This window comes from Amphibalanus amphitrite, unplaced genomic scaffold (genome assembly GCF_019059575.1).
Source record: "Amphibalanus amphitrite isolate SeventyFive unplaced genomic scaffold, NRLGWU_Aamphi_draft 000518F_arrow, whole genome shotgun sequence".
NCBI lineage: Eukaryota > Metazoa > Arthropoda > Thecostraca > Balanomorpha > Balanidae > Amphibalanus > Amphibalanus amphitrite.
In genome coordinates this window covers 135,842-154,959 of record NW_024882012.1, presented here as the reverse complement: position 1 = coordinate 154,959, position 19,118 = coordinate 135,842, and the positions used below count along the sequence as shown (strand labels likewise).

The 19,118-nt window shown below is 53.4% G+C and overlaps 1 protein-coding gene across 3 annotated transcripts in view; it reads right to left on the bottom strand.

Annotated features, from left to right (window-relative positions):
- LOC122393145 (cell division cycle and apoptosis regulator protein 1-like) overlaps nt 1-19,118 on the bottom strand; it is a 31,632-nt gene that overhangs the window by 10,608 nt on the left and 1,906 nt on the right. For 2 of the 3 annotated variants that reach the window (XM_043388848.1, XM_043388849.1), the window contains exons 3-13: nt 16,380-16,471; nt 15,581-15,694; nt 14,653-14,751; nt 14,049-14,176; nt 12,988-13,277; nt 12,387-12,519; nt 3,642-3,752; nt 3,044-3,161; nt 2,539-2,646; nt 1,689-1,818; nt 1,005-1,152 (exon numbers count right to left, since the gene is read on the bottom strand). In XM_043388848.1, the coding sequence (XP_043244783.1) occupies nt 1,005-1,152; nt 1,689-1,818; nt 2,539-2,646; nt 3,044-3,161; nt 3,642-3,752; nt 12,387-12,519; nt 12,988-13,277; nt 14,049-14,176; nt 14,653-14,751; nt 15,581-15,694; nt 16,380-16,471 (1,471 nt within the window). Of the gene's footprint in view, nt 1-1,004; nt 1,153-1,688; nt 1,819-2,538; nt 2,647-3,043; nt 3,162-3,641; nt 3,753-12,386; nt 12,520-12,987; nt 13,278-14,048; nt 14,177-14,652; nt 14,752-15,580; nt 15,695-16,379; nt 16,472-18,224; nt 18,279-19,118 lie in introns of all 3 variants that reach the window. The other variant, XM_043388847.1, reaches the window with a different exon arrangement.

The following is a 19,118-nucleotide window of genomic DNA, read 5'->3' as shown; positions in this document are numbered from 1 at the left end:
CAGCTATCAGAAGAACTCCGCCCACACCAATCCGAAGCGCTGACGCCCACCGCCCAGCCAATCAAATGCCCCGGTTGCGGAAATCGACCAATCAGGGAGGAGAATATTGAAACAACGGCCGCACGTTGTGCGAAGTTTCCACAGGTGCTTCCAAATCTCGTGATAAGGGAAGCGACGGCTCTTTCTGTCAAAAGATCTAAAGAGAGGTTAAATATTAACGGATGATTCGTGGTCGTCAGCCTTTTCGCATGAATTTCTCCTAAAAGCTTTTTTATAATGCATATCTGGGTGGTTTGAGGAAGGTAGGGTCAAAGCTGGAAGTGGATTTTGAAGTCTTTTCTATAATACACCACCACCAAAGACAAAACAGGCGAGAAAACCGTGCCCTTTGATATCGGCTAGTGAAAACAAATAAAATAAAAGTTATAATTCCAGAATAAGCCGATACTAGATTTTTATGACAATTTCACGGGCCACAACGAAACGTGATTATTGAATTTCGTGCTGACTACACATAATAGTTGATTTTTACTCTAAGGATGTCAGTACGTCAAACCTACGATGCAAACAAAACTTGATTTAAGCTTCCCCAATAACTTATACCAAGTGACAGCTATTATGGCTTTGTCAATACAATTTTACCCACTAATTTATTACATCCTACTTAGCTAAAAAGGTAGCCCAGCCATCCTTCAAACTAATCACCCACAGATACTTTTTTCCCAAACCATGGCCACTCTTCTCACGAAACTTATCCATTCCAATGTCTAAGCTTACGAGTACCTATCGAATCCTTGAGAATATTGCCAATATATTCATCAGAGCATACTCCTTAGTCCTTTATCCCCAAAGGTTTCCCCATCCCTTTCCCAAAACTTACACACTTCTTCCCAATGGCTTCCCAAAAACTTATCCATCCCTCAAAGCTCCCAATTCCATCTCAAAGCTTCCTAATCCCTCCCAAGACCTCACCAACCCTTCCCCACACCCTCCTCCTTACTCACCATTTAGTACACTGGGACAGATCGACCCCGGTCAGTGCGCGGCAGGTGCGAGTGGCCGTTCTGATGAGCACCTGTGGATCCCCCTCCGGGTCTGCACCGTCCTTACTGGGTGACCACGGGCCGCCGATGGCCATTGTCTCGTTTTTACCTGCGGAAGGAGAGGAGGGTTCAGTTCAGATCAGTTCATTGCATTTTATCAAATGTAAACAAGAACAACAAACAAAACAATAGAGGATTGGCGCAAAAGCAAAAGCTTAAATCAAAGGCGGAATACTCTCGTTGGTGTGTAAGAGGCTTGAAAAAGGAAAGATAGAGGAGAAAGAAAAAGAATGAAGGAGGGAGAAAGAGAGGAAGAGAGATAATTGTTTTGTTTGTTGAGCCTGATTATCTGATTATGAGGGCGTCGATGGCAGTCAATGTGCGAGAAAGACGAAGAAGAAACGAAGAAGAAAGATAATCAACGCATTCTGTCCGTAAGTAACATCCAGCGTTCGAAATCACAACCAAACTTACGTTACGACAACAACAACAAACCAAAAGTTTCGGCCAAATAATTCGCTTATTACACCTTTCACTTCAAAGCTAGTCTACAACCAATTCATTCAATACCGAGCCCGCATCAGCATCTTACGATAAAGCTCTACCCACCCCAAGATTCGAACCCCAGCCCGCCCGATTACTGACCGCGCAGTCCGACCAGGAAGCTGATCAGTCGAGACGGGTGGACGGGATCATCAACATCGTCCCCCAGCTCAGCCAGGCTGGTGGTGCGACGGTACAGCTCCTCCCAGGAGGGTGTGGTGAGAAGCATCACCTGAGGGGCGGCGGGCGGCGTTAAAACCGGGGAAGGGGGCGAAGTTAGCGGCAGTACAGCTCCTCCCACGAGGGGGTGGTGAGAAGCAGGGCTGCGGAGTCGGAGTCGGAGTCGGAGTCGGAGTCGGTCGGAGTCGACAGTTGTGACCGGAGTCGGAGTCGGAGTCGGAGTCGATTTTAGAAACCCGAGCCGGAGTCGGAGTCGGAGTCGCCGAAAATCTGTCGACTCCTCAGCCCTGCTAGGTCTGCGGAGTCGGAGTCGGGAGTTGGAGTCGGTCGGAGTCGACAATTCTGCCCGGAGTCGGAGTCGGAGTCGGAGCTGGTTTTTGAAAGCCGGAGTCGGAGTCGGAGTCGGAGTCGCCGAAAATCCATCGACTCCGCAGCCCTGGTGAGAAGCATTACCTGAGGGGCGGAAGGGGGCGGCGTTAAAAGAGGGGGCGGAGTCAGTCCTCTGACAGTCCTGGCGATACAGTTTTCACAGTGGAAAGTGGTCAGATCAGAAGCATAACCTGATCGGGGAGTGCGGTCAGTCGAATACTTTGTACAGGACAAAAAAAAAAGAACAGTAGTAACCAGCCACTCCAATCTCATCTTGCCAGCACTATGTGAAGGAAAACATTTCGGTCTTGACCATCGAACTAGTGTCAGCTTTACCAAGCATTAGCCAAGAGCAGCTTCCATTTTGGCGTAACTCACCCATTTTCGCCAAGACCGTTCTCACCTTGGCGCAGAAGCGGTAGTCGACATCGGGTGGCTCATAGACGGCATCGTTCTCAGCCACCGGATCCACGTCCTTGCTCATCACGTGGTACGACACCGGCGTGGCCAGCTGTGGTAGAAGGGGTGGGACATTGGTCACGTGATGTAACATCGGGCGTGGCCAGCTGCGGTACAGGGGGTGGGACATTGGTCACGTGATGTGGCATAGCATGAGAACAGCTATGTTCACGGCGGGTGGAAGATTGGCCATGTGATGTTACACGGGTCATGCTGTGGTCAATGGAGCGATATGCAATTGGTCACGTGGTGCAGCCAAAATAACATAATGAATATCAACCACAGAAAAGGTGTGTCAACTCATTGGCCAGTGGTCACGTGATGATACATCAGGTGCAATATGAGCAGAATATAGGTCACGTGACAAACACATGTCATCACTATCACAGGCCGGGTACACCTACCTACTTGCAAACCTTTACCCCCATTTAGAAGACACTGTACTGTACCTGGAAGGGCCGATGCAGCGGAAAGGCGGTGTCACAGAGGAAGTGAGACGAAAAGAAGTCTGACGGCACGTACAGGTTGCTGTAGCGTTTCTTCAGCGTCAGCACCGTGGCATCAGTCCTGTGGTAGAAATAGGGGGATGTGAGAGTCATGTCCTTCAGCCTTAGAACCGTGGCGTCAGTCCTGTGGTAGAGATAGGGGGATGTGAGTCATGTCCTTCACAAGCAGCAGGGGAGGGGTGGTTCTGAGGGAAGGAAAGGGGGGCGTAAAGGCTAGAAAAGAAGCGATGGTGCTGAGGGAAGGGAAAAGGGATTGAGCGTCATGTTCTTCAGAGAGCAGAAGTGTTCATACAATGGAAGTGGATGTGGGAAAAGGAGCCGGTAGAAAACCGATGGACGAGGAATGGCAATGGGCATCACCATGCCAAATGTCTGAAAGCGTAGCAAAAACAAAAAAACAAAATACAATGAAAAAGAAAAGAAAAAAACTATTTACCACAGCACACTGTAAAATTGCATAAGACACGCATGACTGATGCAATCTCTTTACATGTCAGCCTGGCAATCAGTTAAGTCACTTCCATACAGCTGCTCTACTCACAGATCCAGCGTAACTTTCGGCACGTGTACGGAGTAGCGCGGCACGGTGCGTCCCCGGCGGCGCGGGGACCGGGAGCGGCTGCGGCGGCGGGCGCTCGAGCCGTCCCTCTCACTGTAACAGAGAGCAGGGGAGTCAGAAGTGGAATAGAGACTGAGTGGGGGGCTTCAGCTCCAAGAGGATGTAGCAAAACAAATAGTTGTTTACTTTGATCCCTTCCACAAGACTACAACCAATCAACTATTTCCCTCCCTCGTATTCTCCCTCTCTTTATCTCTCACTTCGATAGACAAGATTGATCCAAATGAAATCAAATTGATGCAGAAGAACATAAGATTGTGGACTACAACATAGACCTGTTGTTGTTGTTGTTCTCCCCGGGTCGGCTCACGGCCGACCGTAGCCCAACGGCTCTTGGTGACTGAGGTAGCCGCGGCTCAAGGCCGCCACGGCCCCGCCGTCCCGAAGCTGCGTAGGGTCCGGTCTGATATTGCCGAGTAGGCGGAGCCTCGCGCCAGCCAAGCACGGGCACCTCAGCAGCACGTGCTCCGGCGTGTCTGGGCCCTCGCGACACACCAGGCAGCGCGCCGCCGGGCAGGCCAGATCACTGCACTGTGGGCAGTCGCGCTCGGGGCGGCGTCCGATTCTGTGGAGGTAGCTCTGCGAGCGGCTCCAGTGTCCCGCCCGCAGCTGGTGGACGTTGACCGCCTCGTCGCGAGACTCCAGGAGCACCGGCATCGGCATCCGGTCTCCCATGATGGTTTTGAAGAAGCTGTCTGGCCAGCTGCGACGCCATGCCTTGGTGGCGGAGCGGCCGACTGCCTTCACCATCGAGCGGACGTCCGTTGGGACGGCGTCTTGCGACAGGCTGGATGCCTCTTTAGCCAGCACGTCCGCTCTCTCGTTGCCGGGTATTCCGCAGTGCGCTGGGATCCACTGCATGAAGACTCGGCGTCCTCCGTCCGTGAGCGCCAGGAGCAGTCGCCATACGGCGGCGCCGAGTGCTGTCACCTGGCTCCCAGCCCCACTCGCCAGTGTGGCGAGCGCCGCCTGCGAGTCGGCGCAGACGATGACCGGGCTCTCCGCCAGGCCGCCCTCCAGCCGCAGCAGCATCTCCAGTGCCCCGCGGATCGCCACCAATTCGGCGCGGGTGCTGCTGCATATCCTGCCCGCAGGGGCTCGGAGCTCACGTTCCTCGCCTGAGGGGAGGATTATCAGCGCTCCACTCCCTCCGGCTGAGACAGGGCCTCCTCTAACATACCCACTGGGTGGGCAAATGCCCACCCAGTCACCACAATTGCCCACCCAGTGGCGTCGATTTGCCCACCCAGAAGCACATAGGTGGAGAATTGTGACCAGCTGGGGGTGCTCGGGCGCAGCAAATCCGCCGCCGCCTAGCGGTGACCTTGACCCGCGCCGCCCGGCCGCGGCTCCAAAGCCAAGCCGGCGTGGAATTGGGAGAGCTCGAGCACCCCCAGTCCAGCACAATTCTCCACCCGTGCAGAAGCAAATGCAAAAATTCTGGTCCGGCCGGACGTCCGGTACTACCTTTCTGGTCTTAAGCAAACTGGAGGCTGTTTGAAGGTCAAAAAAAAGTTTTCTGGTTGCCCGATATTCAGGGGCGTAGTCAGAATTTCCTCAAGGAGGGGGCCAAACGCACAGGGGCCCAAAATAACCCCCTAAAAATCCAAAAAGCCATCTGGTTGGATCCAATATTTTTTTGGAGGGGGCCCAAATAAATAGAAAAATATTTATTAACAAAAAATATTAGAACTGAGGGGGTAAGCAGTCCATGGGCCCTGTTAGATAGGCCCACGAATAGCTTCATAGAGTCGCCAGTCGGTTTTGAGGGCGGTCTGAGGGCCCGTAGGTCGGATAAGGGTTCTTCAGACCGTCACAGGCCCCTACAGCGCATGAGAGCCTCGTAAGCCGTCTGAGGGTCATATAAGCCGCCTAAGGGCCACTAAGACCGACAAAAGCCCTCCTTGCACTTGCAGAGGCCCAGTCATGCCGACGGAGGGCTCTCTCAGACAAACTAAGGACCCGTTCAGGGCATTTGAGGGCTTCCTCAAACAGATAGGGGCCCCTCAGATCGACAGTGGATCCGATCCGAGCTCCCTCAAACCGATATAGGGTCAGACCAACAGTCGGAACGCATTGATTCTGTTTACACAGCGTTGGACCCAAGTTGGACCCATCCCATCCAACTGGCCCCCTGGTTTCAATAGGGCCCCAAGGCTCTAAAATTGGGGCTCTCTTGGCCAAAGTATAACTACTCAGCTGTGTCAAAGGATCTGCCGCAGGGGCCTTTGCGTCGCCAAGGGCCCACTGTGTCAGCCAGGGCCCCTATAGAATAAGGACCCCTGGCTTCCAGGGGGGGGGGGCATGGTCCCTTTGGCCCCCTCCTTGGCTATGCCACTGCAGGTGACAAGCGTTCTTCCAGGCGACCAGGGGGCAGGGGCCAGGCGACCAGGCCCCCAGGCGACTAGCCCCCAAGCGACCGGGGCCCTCTAGGCGACCAGGGGCCCCAGGAAACCGGGGGTCATCGGATGAGTGCAGGGGCCCATTGGGTCATCAGAGGGCCACAGAAATGAAACTTCGATATCAATTTTCTTCCGAGCAAAAGACGTTTTATCCAGTGTTTGAAAAAAATATCCCGGGGCCTGAGGGGCTCCCCCATGGCGCGTTTTGCGCTCAAGGGAGGGGGCCATTGCCCCCGTGGCCCCTCCCCCTTGGCTACGCCCCTGCCGATATTGTTATTCATGGACAAAGCCAGCTAAATCTCTAAATACGGCTGAGCTAAACAAATAAGCAAGAATCATTACCGGTTCGGGTAGCCTTTACTACAATGTATTATGTTAGTTAGCCCTCACCCGGTGAGGGGGGTTGATGCATCCCCCTAAGGTTTTTCACAAATAACGTAAAAACGGCGGCGCTCAAATTTAGCATACCCTCTGCCCTCTGGGCCTCTGGGGCAGGGGCGGATCCAGGAAAACTCCAAGGGGAGGGTCATGAATCGAAGTGGTGCCCCTACCTATACCCAAAATTAAAAACTCAACGGATTTCGTCCACTTCATTTTGGTGGTGCCCCCATTTTCAGTTTTTTATTTTTATTTTTTATTTTTAGTCAGTATCTTAACTCTTAGCCACAACCACATTTACCAATTGTAAGCAAGTATATATGAATGTGCTATGTGCATAGATGCTATGTGTATATATGTTGTGGACGCTGAGTAGTGAGTACTTACCAGGAACGTTATCAGGTAAGCAAATCGTTGTCAGTCCGACGAACTTGACCCTGGCGTCTAAAGGGTCTGTCCTTGACACTTCAGGCTTGTCAGGGGCACCAAAGTCCTTCCAGGGACACCACAAACCTTTCAGGGGCACCTACGGCCTTGTAGGGGCGCCACAGGCCCGCCAGGGGCACCACAGGCCTGCCAGGAAGTAGGGGCACCACAGGTCTAGCAAGTATACACGACAGGCCTGTCAGGGGCACAACGGACCTGTTGGGCCCATGAGCACCCCTAGGGGCAGGGGCACCACAGTCCTTCCAGGGGCACCGCAGGCCTGTGAGGGGCACCAGCGGCCTAGCAGGGGCACCAGTCAACACAGGCCTGCCAGGGGCACCACAGACCTGCAAGGGGCACCAGAGGTCTGCCAGGAGCACCACCGACCTCGCAGGGGTAACTTGGGCCTGTCAGGGGCCAGGGGCACCACGGGCCTGTCAAGAGGCACTTCAGGCTTTTCAGGGGCACCATAGTCCTCTCCGGGCGCAGGGGTAGCAGGGGCACCAGAGGCCTGCCAGGGGCACTACAGGCCTAGCAAGGGCACCACTGGTCTATCAGGGGCACCACGAGCCTGTCATAGCCAGGCATCTCAGGCTTGTCAAGGCCCAGGGGCACCACAGGTCTGTGAGGGGCACCAGCGACCTAGCAGGGGCACCAGTCAACACAGGTCTGCCAGGGGCGCCACAGACCTGCCAGGGGCACCACAGACCTGCCAGGGGCACCAGAGGTCTGCTAGGGGCACCACCGGCCTCGCAGGGGCACCTTGGGCCTGTCAGGGGCACCACGGGCCTGCCGAGGGGCACTTCAGACTTTTCAGGGGCACCAGTCCTCTCCGGGCGCAGGGGTACCAGCGGCCTAGCAAGGGCACCAGAGGCCTGCCAGGGGCACCAGCGGCCTAGCAAGGGCACCAGAGGCCTGCCAGGGGCACCACAGGCCTAACAAGGGCACCACGGGCCTGTCAGGGGCACCTCAGGCTTGTCAGGGCCCAGGGACACCACAGTCCTTCCAAGGGCACCGCAAGCCTGTCAGGGGCACCAGAGGCCTGCCAGGGGCACCACAGGCCTAGCAAGGGCACCACTGGCCTGTCAGGGACACTTCAGGCTTGTCAGGGCCCAGGGGCACCACAGTCCTTCCAGGGGCATTACAAGCCTGTCAGGGGCACCAGAGGCCTAGCAAGGGCACCACAGGCCTGCCATGGACACCACAGGCCTGCCAGGGGCACCACCGCCCTTGCAGGGGCGCCTCAGGCCTGTCAGGGGCACCACGTGCCTACCGGGGACACTTCAGGCTTGTCAGGGGCGTTACAGTCCTGTCAGGGCCCAGGGGCACCAGGCCCGTGGTGTCCCTGCTAGGCCTGTGGTGCCCCTGGCGGTCCTGTGGTGCCCCTGTCAGGACTGTGATACCCCTGATAGGCCGGTGGTGCCCCTGGCAGGTCTTTGGGCCCCCGGGCCTCAAGGGGGGGGGGCCATGACCCATGTGACCCCCCCCCCTTGGATCCGCCCCTGCTCTGGGGCAACCTTTTGGCACTTGTCCTGAAAATTTCAGGTCTCTAGTCTTTTCAGGTCAGGTCACCAGGTCACAAACCCCGTACAAGGTCAGGGGAAAATTGGACTATGTAGTTTAGCGGCAACCGAATGCCAGAGTTTTTCGTTGATAGCGTGAGTTCTATAGCACGTAGCGCTACCAAATTTAACCCTCGCATGTGTAGGGGGGGGGGGGGGTCGGATGGACCCCCCATGGTTTTTCGCGAATAACTCGCGTAAAAAGCGGCCGATCGCAATGAAACTTTCAGTACCCTCGCATTGATCAATTTTACACCTACCCTGAAAATTTCATGACCCTGACCCAAATGACCTTTGACCTGTGACCTCTTTTCCGAGACCATGTTTGGCCGGAATCGCGATTCCGCGTATGTCGGCTCGCATTAGCCGCGCGTTTGCAAGCTTTTCGTGGTTTCAAACGTTCAAACATATGATTTGATGTTGCTCCCATGCATTAGGGTGGGTGTCAAGGTCACCTGAAGGTCAGGTCAGGTCATTGACCTTTGGTGACCTCGGGTGACCTCGGTTCACTTTTTCGAGTTTTACATGTTTCTAGGCTAGTTTTTGGAGCTGAATTCGAATTTAGCAACCATTTGAACATTTACGAAGCAGTTTTGGTGCCTTCGTAACATGTTACGAAGCTGTCAGAGGCGGTTGACAGGTACTACGAACACCCGTCACAACCCCTACTGGTTGATCTGACCTGACCTGACCCGACCTGGTCTAAATGCTTAACGACATCATCTGTGATCAAAACTAACACGATATTCGTGATCAGTACCCCGAAAACCCCTTAGCAGCCACACTTTACGACTTTCTAATAGGTCCCGATTTTCCCGACTTTGGGTCATTGACCTGACCTGGAAGGTCAACCAATGACCTAGGACCTTAAAATTGGGTATCATCGGCTTCCTCTCGTCACGGGCAACACGCTCGTTTTTTCCGCGAAGCTCTAGCTTGATCAGGGGCCAAACGGCAAGGGGGGGTCCAACCGACCCCCCCCCCCCCTACACATTAGAAGCTGGCAAACGCCGCACACATGCGAGGGTTAAGACACGGCTTGGAGCATCTGTTTGTCACTTGGCCTTGGAGTTTTAGGTTCTAGTGACCCGAGGCCAGGTCACAAGGTCACAAAAACTGGTACATTGTCAAAATAGCAAGAATACCGAATAAGAATACCTACCTACCACGCAGTTTGCGGAGGGCTGTACAGTGTACATGTAACTCTGGAACGAATCGCTCGAGCATCGCTAACCATAAAACATACGACAAAAGTTAACTTTGCAAACTATCATCTTATTTCCAATAACGGCACTGCTTATTTCGCCTCACCCCCGCCCCCCCCCCGCGGTAACAGGTTTTGAAATTGGTTGAACCTCAAAATAGTGGCTGGATTCGCCCTTGGGCAGGGGAGTAGCGAAAATTCTGCCCACCCAGTGAAAAATCCTTAGAGGAGGCCCTGGGCTGAGACAACACCTCCCTCCGCCGAGCCGTCGCTCCATACCCACACGGCGTCGTCTGGAAGGGTGGCCAGATGTTCCTCCGTTTCCGAGCGCCGGACGTCGGCTGGTGCTGTGCGGCTGATGTGGCTGCCGATGTCAAGTCTGAACTGGACCCTGGTGTCATCGATCCACGGCGGGATGGTGACGTGCAGGCGCTCCTCCACAGGTACATCTCGCACGCCCGCGCTCACCAGGGCGCGCGCCCGGCGCGCCGCCCTCGTGGCGCGCCGCCCTCGTGGCCCCCAGGTCGCGCCAGCCGGTGGTGGTGCGGAGCCGCCGTGGGGCCGTTGCTTCGGCCACCGCGCGCAGTGGGTCGCCGCTTCTTTGTGAGGCTGCCAGACAGCTCAGTCTGGCAGCGAGCAGGTCCCGGGGTGCTCTCACGGGAACCAGACCGGCTTCCGCGAGGAGCGGGTCCCTCGGCGTGCTCACGGGGCACCCGGTGATAACGCGGGCTGCGGCGCGCATCTCAATCTCCAGTAGCTCTACGTGGGACTCGGACGCTGCAGGGAGCCATGCAGCCGCCGCGTATTCCAGGGCACCGCGGATGTAGCCGTTGGCTACTACTCGCAGCTGTGGCTCCCGCAGACCCCAGGAACGCCCGGTCATCTTACGGAGCTGTGCGATCCTCGGCTTGGTCTTCTTCCGGACGCGCGCGCAGTGCTCGCCCATGTGAAGTTGCCGGTCCAGGGTTACACCGAGAAGGTGAAGGTGTCTCCCAGCGTCCACTCGTGCCCCGTCTACGTGGATGTACAGGTCCCGGGCGTCGACGTAGTGCTGCGACAGGGCTAAAACTTGCGTTTTGCTTCCTGCCAGCCGCATCTTCCAGTCGCGGGCCCATTTCGCTATGGCATCCGCCGCTTGTTGAGCCCGGTCCCTGGCTTCCGCTATCGTACCGCCGGAACACAGTGTTGCGGTGTCATCGGCGTACAGGAAGACAGAGGTGCCCGGGATCCGCTTCAGCGCCGCCACGAGGTCCGCCGACCACAGCGTGAACAGGGTCGGTGCGAGGACGGACCCCTGCGGCAGGCCAGCTCGGAATGGGCGGTTCCAGCTCCGTGACCCATTGACCTCCGCGCAGGCGCGTCGGTCTCGGAGGAAGTGGTGAATCCACGTGACAAGGCACCGTGGAAGGTGATGGGACATCTTCAGTCGCAGCATTTGATGGTCGATTACATCGTAGGCGCGGGAAAAGTCATAGGCCGTCAACACGAACCTGGCGGCGGTCTTGCCGTCAGACGGGTGTCCCTTCGGTGGCGGCCGGTTCCACCCGTCCTGGACTTCTTGTATGAGTCGTCCCAGGTTCTCCTCTGCAGAGCGGCCGCGGCGAAAATCGACCTGCTCTGCGGGGATAATGTTGTCTCGCTCCAGTAGGTGCGTGAGCCTAGCTGCCACCATCCGCTCCATCAGCTTGGCGACGTGGCTGGTGAGCGATATCGGACGGTAGCTAGTGACCTCAATGAGGGTCCTTCCCGGCCTTAGGGATCGGTATGATGATTGCTCTCCTCCATACCGAGGGGACTTCAGCGGAGCTCCACCACTTGTTGATGACGTGCAGTAGCGCGGCCTGGGCCACCGGCCCGAGGTGCTTGAGGTGTTCCGCACATACATCGTCGGCGCCGGGAGCCTTCTTCATTTTCAGCTTGCTCAGCTGGGTCCTCATCTCTTGTCTGGAGAAGGGCTGGCAGGCACCATCGCGCTGTCCAGCACATGAGCAGGGGCGCGTCTTCACCACCCTCAGATCAGCCTTCACTGATCGATCACGCCTCCTGTGACGGGTGTAGCTGCTGACGTTTGCGTAGGAGCGGACAAACGCCTCGGCCTTGGCCCGGTCCTCCGCGACGAGTTGGCCGCGGTCCCCGTTGATGGCCTAGCCGGGGCAGGTGTCCGTCACCGCACCCTCCATCTTGCGCAGGATCTTTGTGACGCGGCCCAAGGCCGCGCGGCGGTTCAATTCGGTAGACGCGAAGTCCTGGAACGCGCGGCGCCTGGCGTCAGCCTCGACATCTGCAGCGTGCCTCTTCTTCTCTTTCCAGCGCGTCTGGTTTTCCGGGAACGGGTCCTCTTGGACGGCTGCTCTTGCCGCTTTCCGTTCCTCCACCGCACGCACCAGCTCCGGGTCGAGCGCCCACGGCTTGGGGTCCGCACGGGCGCCCCGGGGAACGCACCGCGCGCTCGCCTCGATGATAGCATCGTTGAAACGCGCGGCGAGTCTCTCCACCGAGGTCTCTCCCAGCGTCAGGTCAGCCATCGTCTCCTCGCAGCGGGCCGTGAAAGCCGTCCAATCGGCTTTATGGAAGGCCCAACATAGACCTCGACGTCTTCTCCTTGAACCCAAACAACATTGATTCTGGATTATTCCTCCCCTCACCCCCTCTCCCTCCCTCCCTCCGGCCTCCCTCCCTCCCTCCCCTCTCTTACCGGCTCCGCCTCCTCTCCTTCTCTCTACTGGCGGCTCGAACCCTTCTGATGGGGGACCTCGGCCTGCCGCTGTGAGGCAGACGGTTTGCACCTCCAAACACACTCGAGGAACCAGACTGGGGCATCTGGTCGCCTGGTGAGACATGGGGGGGTGGGGGTGTTAGAGGGGATGCCTGAGCCACGTCAATACATGAGGGAGAAGTAAAAGGGGCTGGGGGAGGCAGGGGTTCACTGAGTCACCTAACAAAGGGGTGGAGCTGTAGAGGGGAGTAGGTTAGAATGGTTACCTGGGATTCGGAGCCGGAGTCAGGTGCGACATAAAACTGGCTACAGGTGACATAAAATTGACAATACAACGGATCAGAAGACCCTAACGAGACTAGGGCACTGTCACGCCATATCGTAGAAAAAGTTTTACTATTTCTTTTTTTTAATTCAGACCTATCAGAATAACATTTTAAGTGAATAACCTATGACACGTCTCGCATTACATTTAATCTCCCATTTATCATACTCTTTCGTGAAACTATATCCCATCCTGTCACCATTCCCTCTTGCCATCTCCCTTGTTCTACCCTCCCTTCCTCCGCCTCTCACTTACTCGGTGGCGGCACAGAGCTGTACGCTCCACTGCCGGTAGACTTATTGGCCATGACTCCAGGAGGTCCTCTTGTTAACAGCGCCTGACTTCTTCCGCTGCCTCCTCCACTAGAAACCGAATGTCCCAACCCTCCTCCACCGCTACCGCTTCCACCGCCTCCACCAGAAGAGGTAGACTGGTTCGGTAGAAGTTGGATGCGAGTGGCGTTCCACTTGAACGGCATGCTGGCGTTGTATTGGGCTTCTACCAGGACGCGCTCTCCGACTTTGGGTAGAGTGCCTCGAATGCAGCTGTGAGAAGAGGGTTACGTGGTCAGTTGTATTGGGCTTCTACCAGGACACGCTCTCCGACTTTGGGTAGAGTTCCTCGAATGCAGCTGTCAGGGAGAAAGTGAGAATGGTTAGGGGTTAGATTTTCAGACAGATGTAAGACAGTTGTAGGAACTGATTGACACTAAAACCTCACGTTTAAATTGGCGTTGACTGGAGAGGACCGTCGTAAAATCCTACTCCCTCCATCATATGACGTAGCACACATGACACTTGTTCAAGCTTCACGCCATCGAAATCAGATGAAGACGTGATGTTCGATTCCTTTTTTATGATACAAAGACAAGTTAGATTCTCGTTTACGGCAAAAGACGCCCGTCTCTAATTTTCCCCTCACAGTTTTTTTTTATAAATTTAGTCCGAACCTTGTGATAGGAAGGATTCACAAGGACAGAGCCGCCGCTAAGCGAAGCTTGTTGCGGTGACCCTGCCCTCTACCCTCCGATCGCGCAATTCCAGTTCTATGGCAGAATTTAGAGTCCAAAGTTTAACGTGCGCACAAAGCCGCGCACGGCCGGTCCCCTCACTGACTTCGCCTGGCTACGGCCTGCCACCAACCGCAACCATACCTGTCAGGAGGCCCATAAATGTCAAGCGCCCGTCGCGCTTCGAACCCGGACTGTTGTAACCGGGAACGCGTGCTCTCACCACGCGGAGTCCAACGCTCTACTAACTGAGCTACGGGACCGGCAAACCGGCAGACCGGCACATAGTAAAAAATCCAAATCGTACTTGGTCTGGAAGAAGACATCTTCATCCACAAAGCCGAAGTTGTCATGCAGCTTGGTGATTGTTCCGGTGAAGACTCGCTGCTTCGGCTGCTGTTGCTGCTGCTGCTGCTGCTGCTGCTGCTGTTGTTGCTGCAAATGAACACAATTAGGAGAGGTAAGGTTTATTAGAGCTCACTGACACATCAACGGCTGTTTTTAAAGAATGTGTGATTGAATGAGAGTGTGATGTTTACTGATAGGCTTAAAAAATAAATCTAGATTAACTCGACAGTAGATAAGGTCGACACTGACAGTCAACACACGAAAAATAGCAAGAAAGGCTATGAACCAGTGGCGTTTATTATTATTATTTAGCGGGCGTTTATTATTATTAAGCAGGCGTGTCGATAAGTAAATAATAGAAAAAGTGTAAATTGGAACTCACTCAGCATGTGAAAGACAAGTGAACGAACTAGTAATTAATATCGAGTTTTAACGAGAGGCCGACTAAACTACCGACTGATATTGATGATGAGTGGGTGAGCTCAATGCGCGAGAGACTGAGGAATCACTGACTGACTGAATGACACTAACTGACTGAGTTCAGTGACTGCGTGTCCACCGACCTGCAGCAGCTGCTGACCGGGGTAGGCCCCTCCGGCGGTCGGTCCCAGATTCCTGCCGGTGGGGTAGGCCACGCCGCCTGAGCCCACTGTCATCACCGGCTGTGAAAGGAGGGAAGACGGAGAAAGAGTTAACCCTCGCCCGTATGGGGGGAAGGGGTCCATTGGGGGGGGAAGGGTCGAATGGACCCCTCCCCCCATGGTTTTTCGCGAATAACTCGCGCAAAAAGCGATCGATCGCGCCGAAATTTTCAGTACCCTCGAGTTGATCAATTTTACACCTACCCTGAAAATTCCATGTTGCGTTCTACAGTCTGTCTTAATCGAATCGAATGCAGATCCAGCACCGAAAGCTGGAGCCTCAATTTGCGCTTGTAAGCGTGAGCGATTTGCGTTTGTGATTGACCCCACACAAAGCCAACGTTATTCGCGGAGCAATACTGGGCGAACTTCGAGTCAAATTGAGGGTCCACTCTTACCTTCTTAAAAAAAAAACATTCCTTTCTTTCTCAAACTAAGGCCGAGTTCATAAATGATTTGAGAAGAAGCTACTAGCTAGTGTGGTAGGCAAAGCGACGCCTGGCTCACCAAGAGAAAATTCAGGGATGCATTCCATTTTGACGCACTGAGACTATTCTCTTTTTATAAATTTAGTCTGAATGTTTTGAGTGAAACTTGAAAGGATTCACAAGGACAGAGCCACCGCTAAGCGAAGCTTGTTGCGGTGACCCTATCCTCTACCCTCCGATCGCCTAATTCCTGATCTATGGCAGAATTTAGAGTCCGAGGTTAAGCATACGCATTACGCACACCTCTCGCAACCCGCCTGCGAAGAGGCCAGTATGGTAGGCAGAGCCATACCACGCTCACCAAGAAAAAAATCCAGGGATGGATTCTATTTTGACGCGCTGAGAATACGTTCGTAGCTCACCTGAGAAGAGGCCAGAGTGGTAGGTAGAGCGATCCCGGGAGCACCGAGGGCAGACCCAGCCTGAGAGAGCAGCGCCTGCTGCTGGGCCGCCTGGAACTGCAGCCCGTAGGGGACCTGTGGAAAGAGGGAGAGTGAGTAAGAGAGGGAGAGAGGGAGAGAGAGAGGGAGAGGGGGAGAGAAAGAGAGAGAGAGGGAATGGAGGGAGAGAGAGAGAAAGAGAGAGAGAGAGAGAGAGAGCGAGAGCGAGAGCGAGAGAGAGTGAGAGAGAGAGAGAGGGAGGGAGGGAGGGAGGGAGGGAGGAAGGGAGGGAGGGAGGGAGGGAGGGAGGGAGGGAGACGGATAGAGGGATAGATCAGGGATAAGGGAGAGAGAGATGAGAGCATTTCTATCCATATTCCAAACTTGGTATTCATAATGTCGGTTCTTGCCGATCTTGTTAATATGTAATGTAACCTAATTTCGGAGAGCCCACTTCTATATTTCAATCTGATCTTACTATCCGTCAGCCAATATTTTTTAACCAACTTCTGTTCCTTTGGACGAATCTCATTTCAGCCATGTCTCTTACCATTCTGGTTCTAGCCATTATCACTTCCAGCCATTCTTCAAGTATGTAGATAATGTATTAAGACCCTTCATGACATGGATTATATAGCGTCTACGTCAGTACAAAAGATTAAAACACATCAATACACTTTGTGTGATAAATGTGATAAATCTTCTCACTCGTTCACGGGAATATCTCTTCTCTCTCACCCAGCCACGCGAGTCTCTCTCTCTCTCCCTCTCGTGTTCTTACCTGTGCGGGCTGTTGGATCTGCTGCTGCATCAACATGGCCGGAGTGAGACCGGGCTGCTGCAGGAGCGCCTGCTGACCCAGGGGCTGCGGAGCTGCGGACATGCAGATTGCAGACATACGTTATGTGGTAATATTAACATGCACATATGTATTACATATTAACAATTAATTTTTTTATAAATTTAGTCCGAACCTTTTGATAGGAAGGATTGACAAGGACAGAGCCACCGCTAAGCGAAGCTTGTTGCGGTGATCCTGCCCTCTACCCTCCGATCGCGCAATTCCAGTGCTATGGCAGAATTTAGAGTCCAAAGTTTAACGTGCGCACATAGCCGCGCACGGCCGGTCCCCTCACTGACTTCGCCTGGCTACGGCCTGCCACCAACCGCAACCATACCTGTCAGGAGGCCCATAAATGTCGAGCGCCCGTCGCGCTTCGAACCCGGACTGTTATAACCGGGAACGCGTGCTCTCACCACGCGGAGTCCAACGCTCTACCAACTGAGCTACGGGACCGGCTAAATTTAACATGTAGCTATTATAATAACAGATAGCCATGAAGATAGAGATGACAGATACAGACATAGATATAAGCAGACACAAACCTACCAGTTTTGTCAAACACAAACACATTACAGACAGTGACACACAGACATCAACTAAGGCAAAACAAGTGATCTGTTGCCCGGAGGCTGCCGAGTTGAGTGACTCAGTGAATACAGACACAGATCGCTCATTGTCAGAAAAACGACAAACACATAGTAAAGGAACACAAACTCCAACAAACATGGCAACAACAAAATGTCAATTAGTATCAAGTATCAACACACTCCGCCGTTATGCAGAGTCCGGTCGTGAAAGGCCGTGTTCGAGACGCTCCGGCGCTCGACATATGAAACTCCTGACGGGGATGGTCTGTGGTTGGTGGGAGCAGTCGCAGCCAGTTGAAGTCAGTTGAGTGGGACAGGCCGTGTCCGGCTTTGAATAGCAAGTTAAATTTGGCATCTAAATTCGATTACCAGAATTGCATAATCATACAGTACCGGGTCAGAGCTTACGCAACAAGCTTTGCTAAGCGTCGGCACAGGCTCTGTCAATCCGTTCATTCCAACATTCCACCTAAATTTATGAAACGTAGTGCCTCATGGGTTTGCAGTTTGCACTGATGGTGGATGGGTGCATTTAGTGTGATTTATACTCTTGTGCTCGACACCAGCAAGGCATTTTACTAACTTGCACATTCGGTCACTAATATTGTCGCAGAAGAGACAAATTAGATAGATACTAGTTACTACTTGCAATATCAATGCTCGTGGATGTGATATATAAAGGCGGCTTGGCCTTGGGCTGTAGGACTTGCCCTGAAAGACGACATATACTACTGGGATAGCCAGGGTAACTAAAGGGACAAATGAGATGGTGACAGAACTGTGATAGCATTACCCTGATAGGCCAGACACTACCGGGATAGCCAGGGTAACCAAAGGGACTAATGAGATCGTGACAGAACTGTGATAGCATTACCCTGATAGGCCACACACTACTGGGATAGCCAGGGTAACCAAAGGGACTAATGAGATGGTGATAGAACTGTGATAGCATTACCCTGATAGGCCACAACTACCGAGATAGCCAGGGTAATCAAAGAGTAGGACTAATGGGATGTTGACAGAACTGTGATAGCATTACTCTTATAGATGACTTACACAACCAGGATAGGAAGGGTAACCACAGGGTAAGACTAAATAAATGGCAACAGGGCTCTGATAATGTTAGACTAAATGGCTACAGGGCTCTGGTTATAATGCTACTGATAATCACAGGGTAAGACTAGAAAAGACTTACTCTGATAGGCGATTGGAGAGGCACGGATTGATGTACTGCCCGACTCTGAGTACGCTGCAAAACAGGTCATGGAGGTCAAGGGTGGGTCAAAGGTCAGAGGAGGTCAGGTGGGGTCAGGGGAGGTCAAGATCATGGATTACATAGGTGAGGGATAGTAAAGATGTCTGGTCCCAGACTCCCAGGAGGATCAGTGGCCAGTCATGGATCACAGACCAGTAGGCGGAACTATGGTCATGAGTACCCAAATATAGGAACGTTCCCATTTTTGGGAACGGAGTTCCCAACTATGGGAACGGGCGTTCCCATTTATGGGAACGGAAGGTAATTTTTCGGCCGTTCGCCCACTAAAACTCATTAGTGCATCACGTATCAAAAAAGTGCACGCTAATTTAAGTATCTACTATGTCTCTATAAAATTATCTTTAATCTGACCGTTGCACAAGGAAATTGACCGTCGAATGATATTTTTAATGAATTTTTGAAATGACGGAATGGTGAAAACATGGGTTATACTACATTTAACTTGCAATTTTAAGGAAAATGAAGCGTTTTTTACATTTTGAGGTCAAGCATAATAATTTTCGCCTGGTTATGAAGTTTCATACTAGCGACACCAGATGCTGACATATGCAAGCGAACACGCGGACAGTCCGGGGGTAATATTGGTGACATTTGGTGTCGGGGCGCACGACCGCATGGAACGTCAGTGATTTTACCGAACTACTGTTGTAAACTCAATTTCAGTGGTTTAAAATCATTCAGCTGTATTATATCATCCCAGATAGATATATTTTATTTGGATGCTAGCTGTTTAGAGTTGTTTTATAAGGAGCGTCATGAGCGTGGTTTTTGTCTTCCGTGTTTCTAAGCGTGATCGTTTTGGGGGAATTTCTC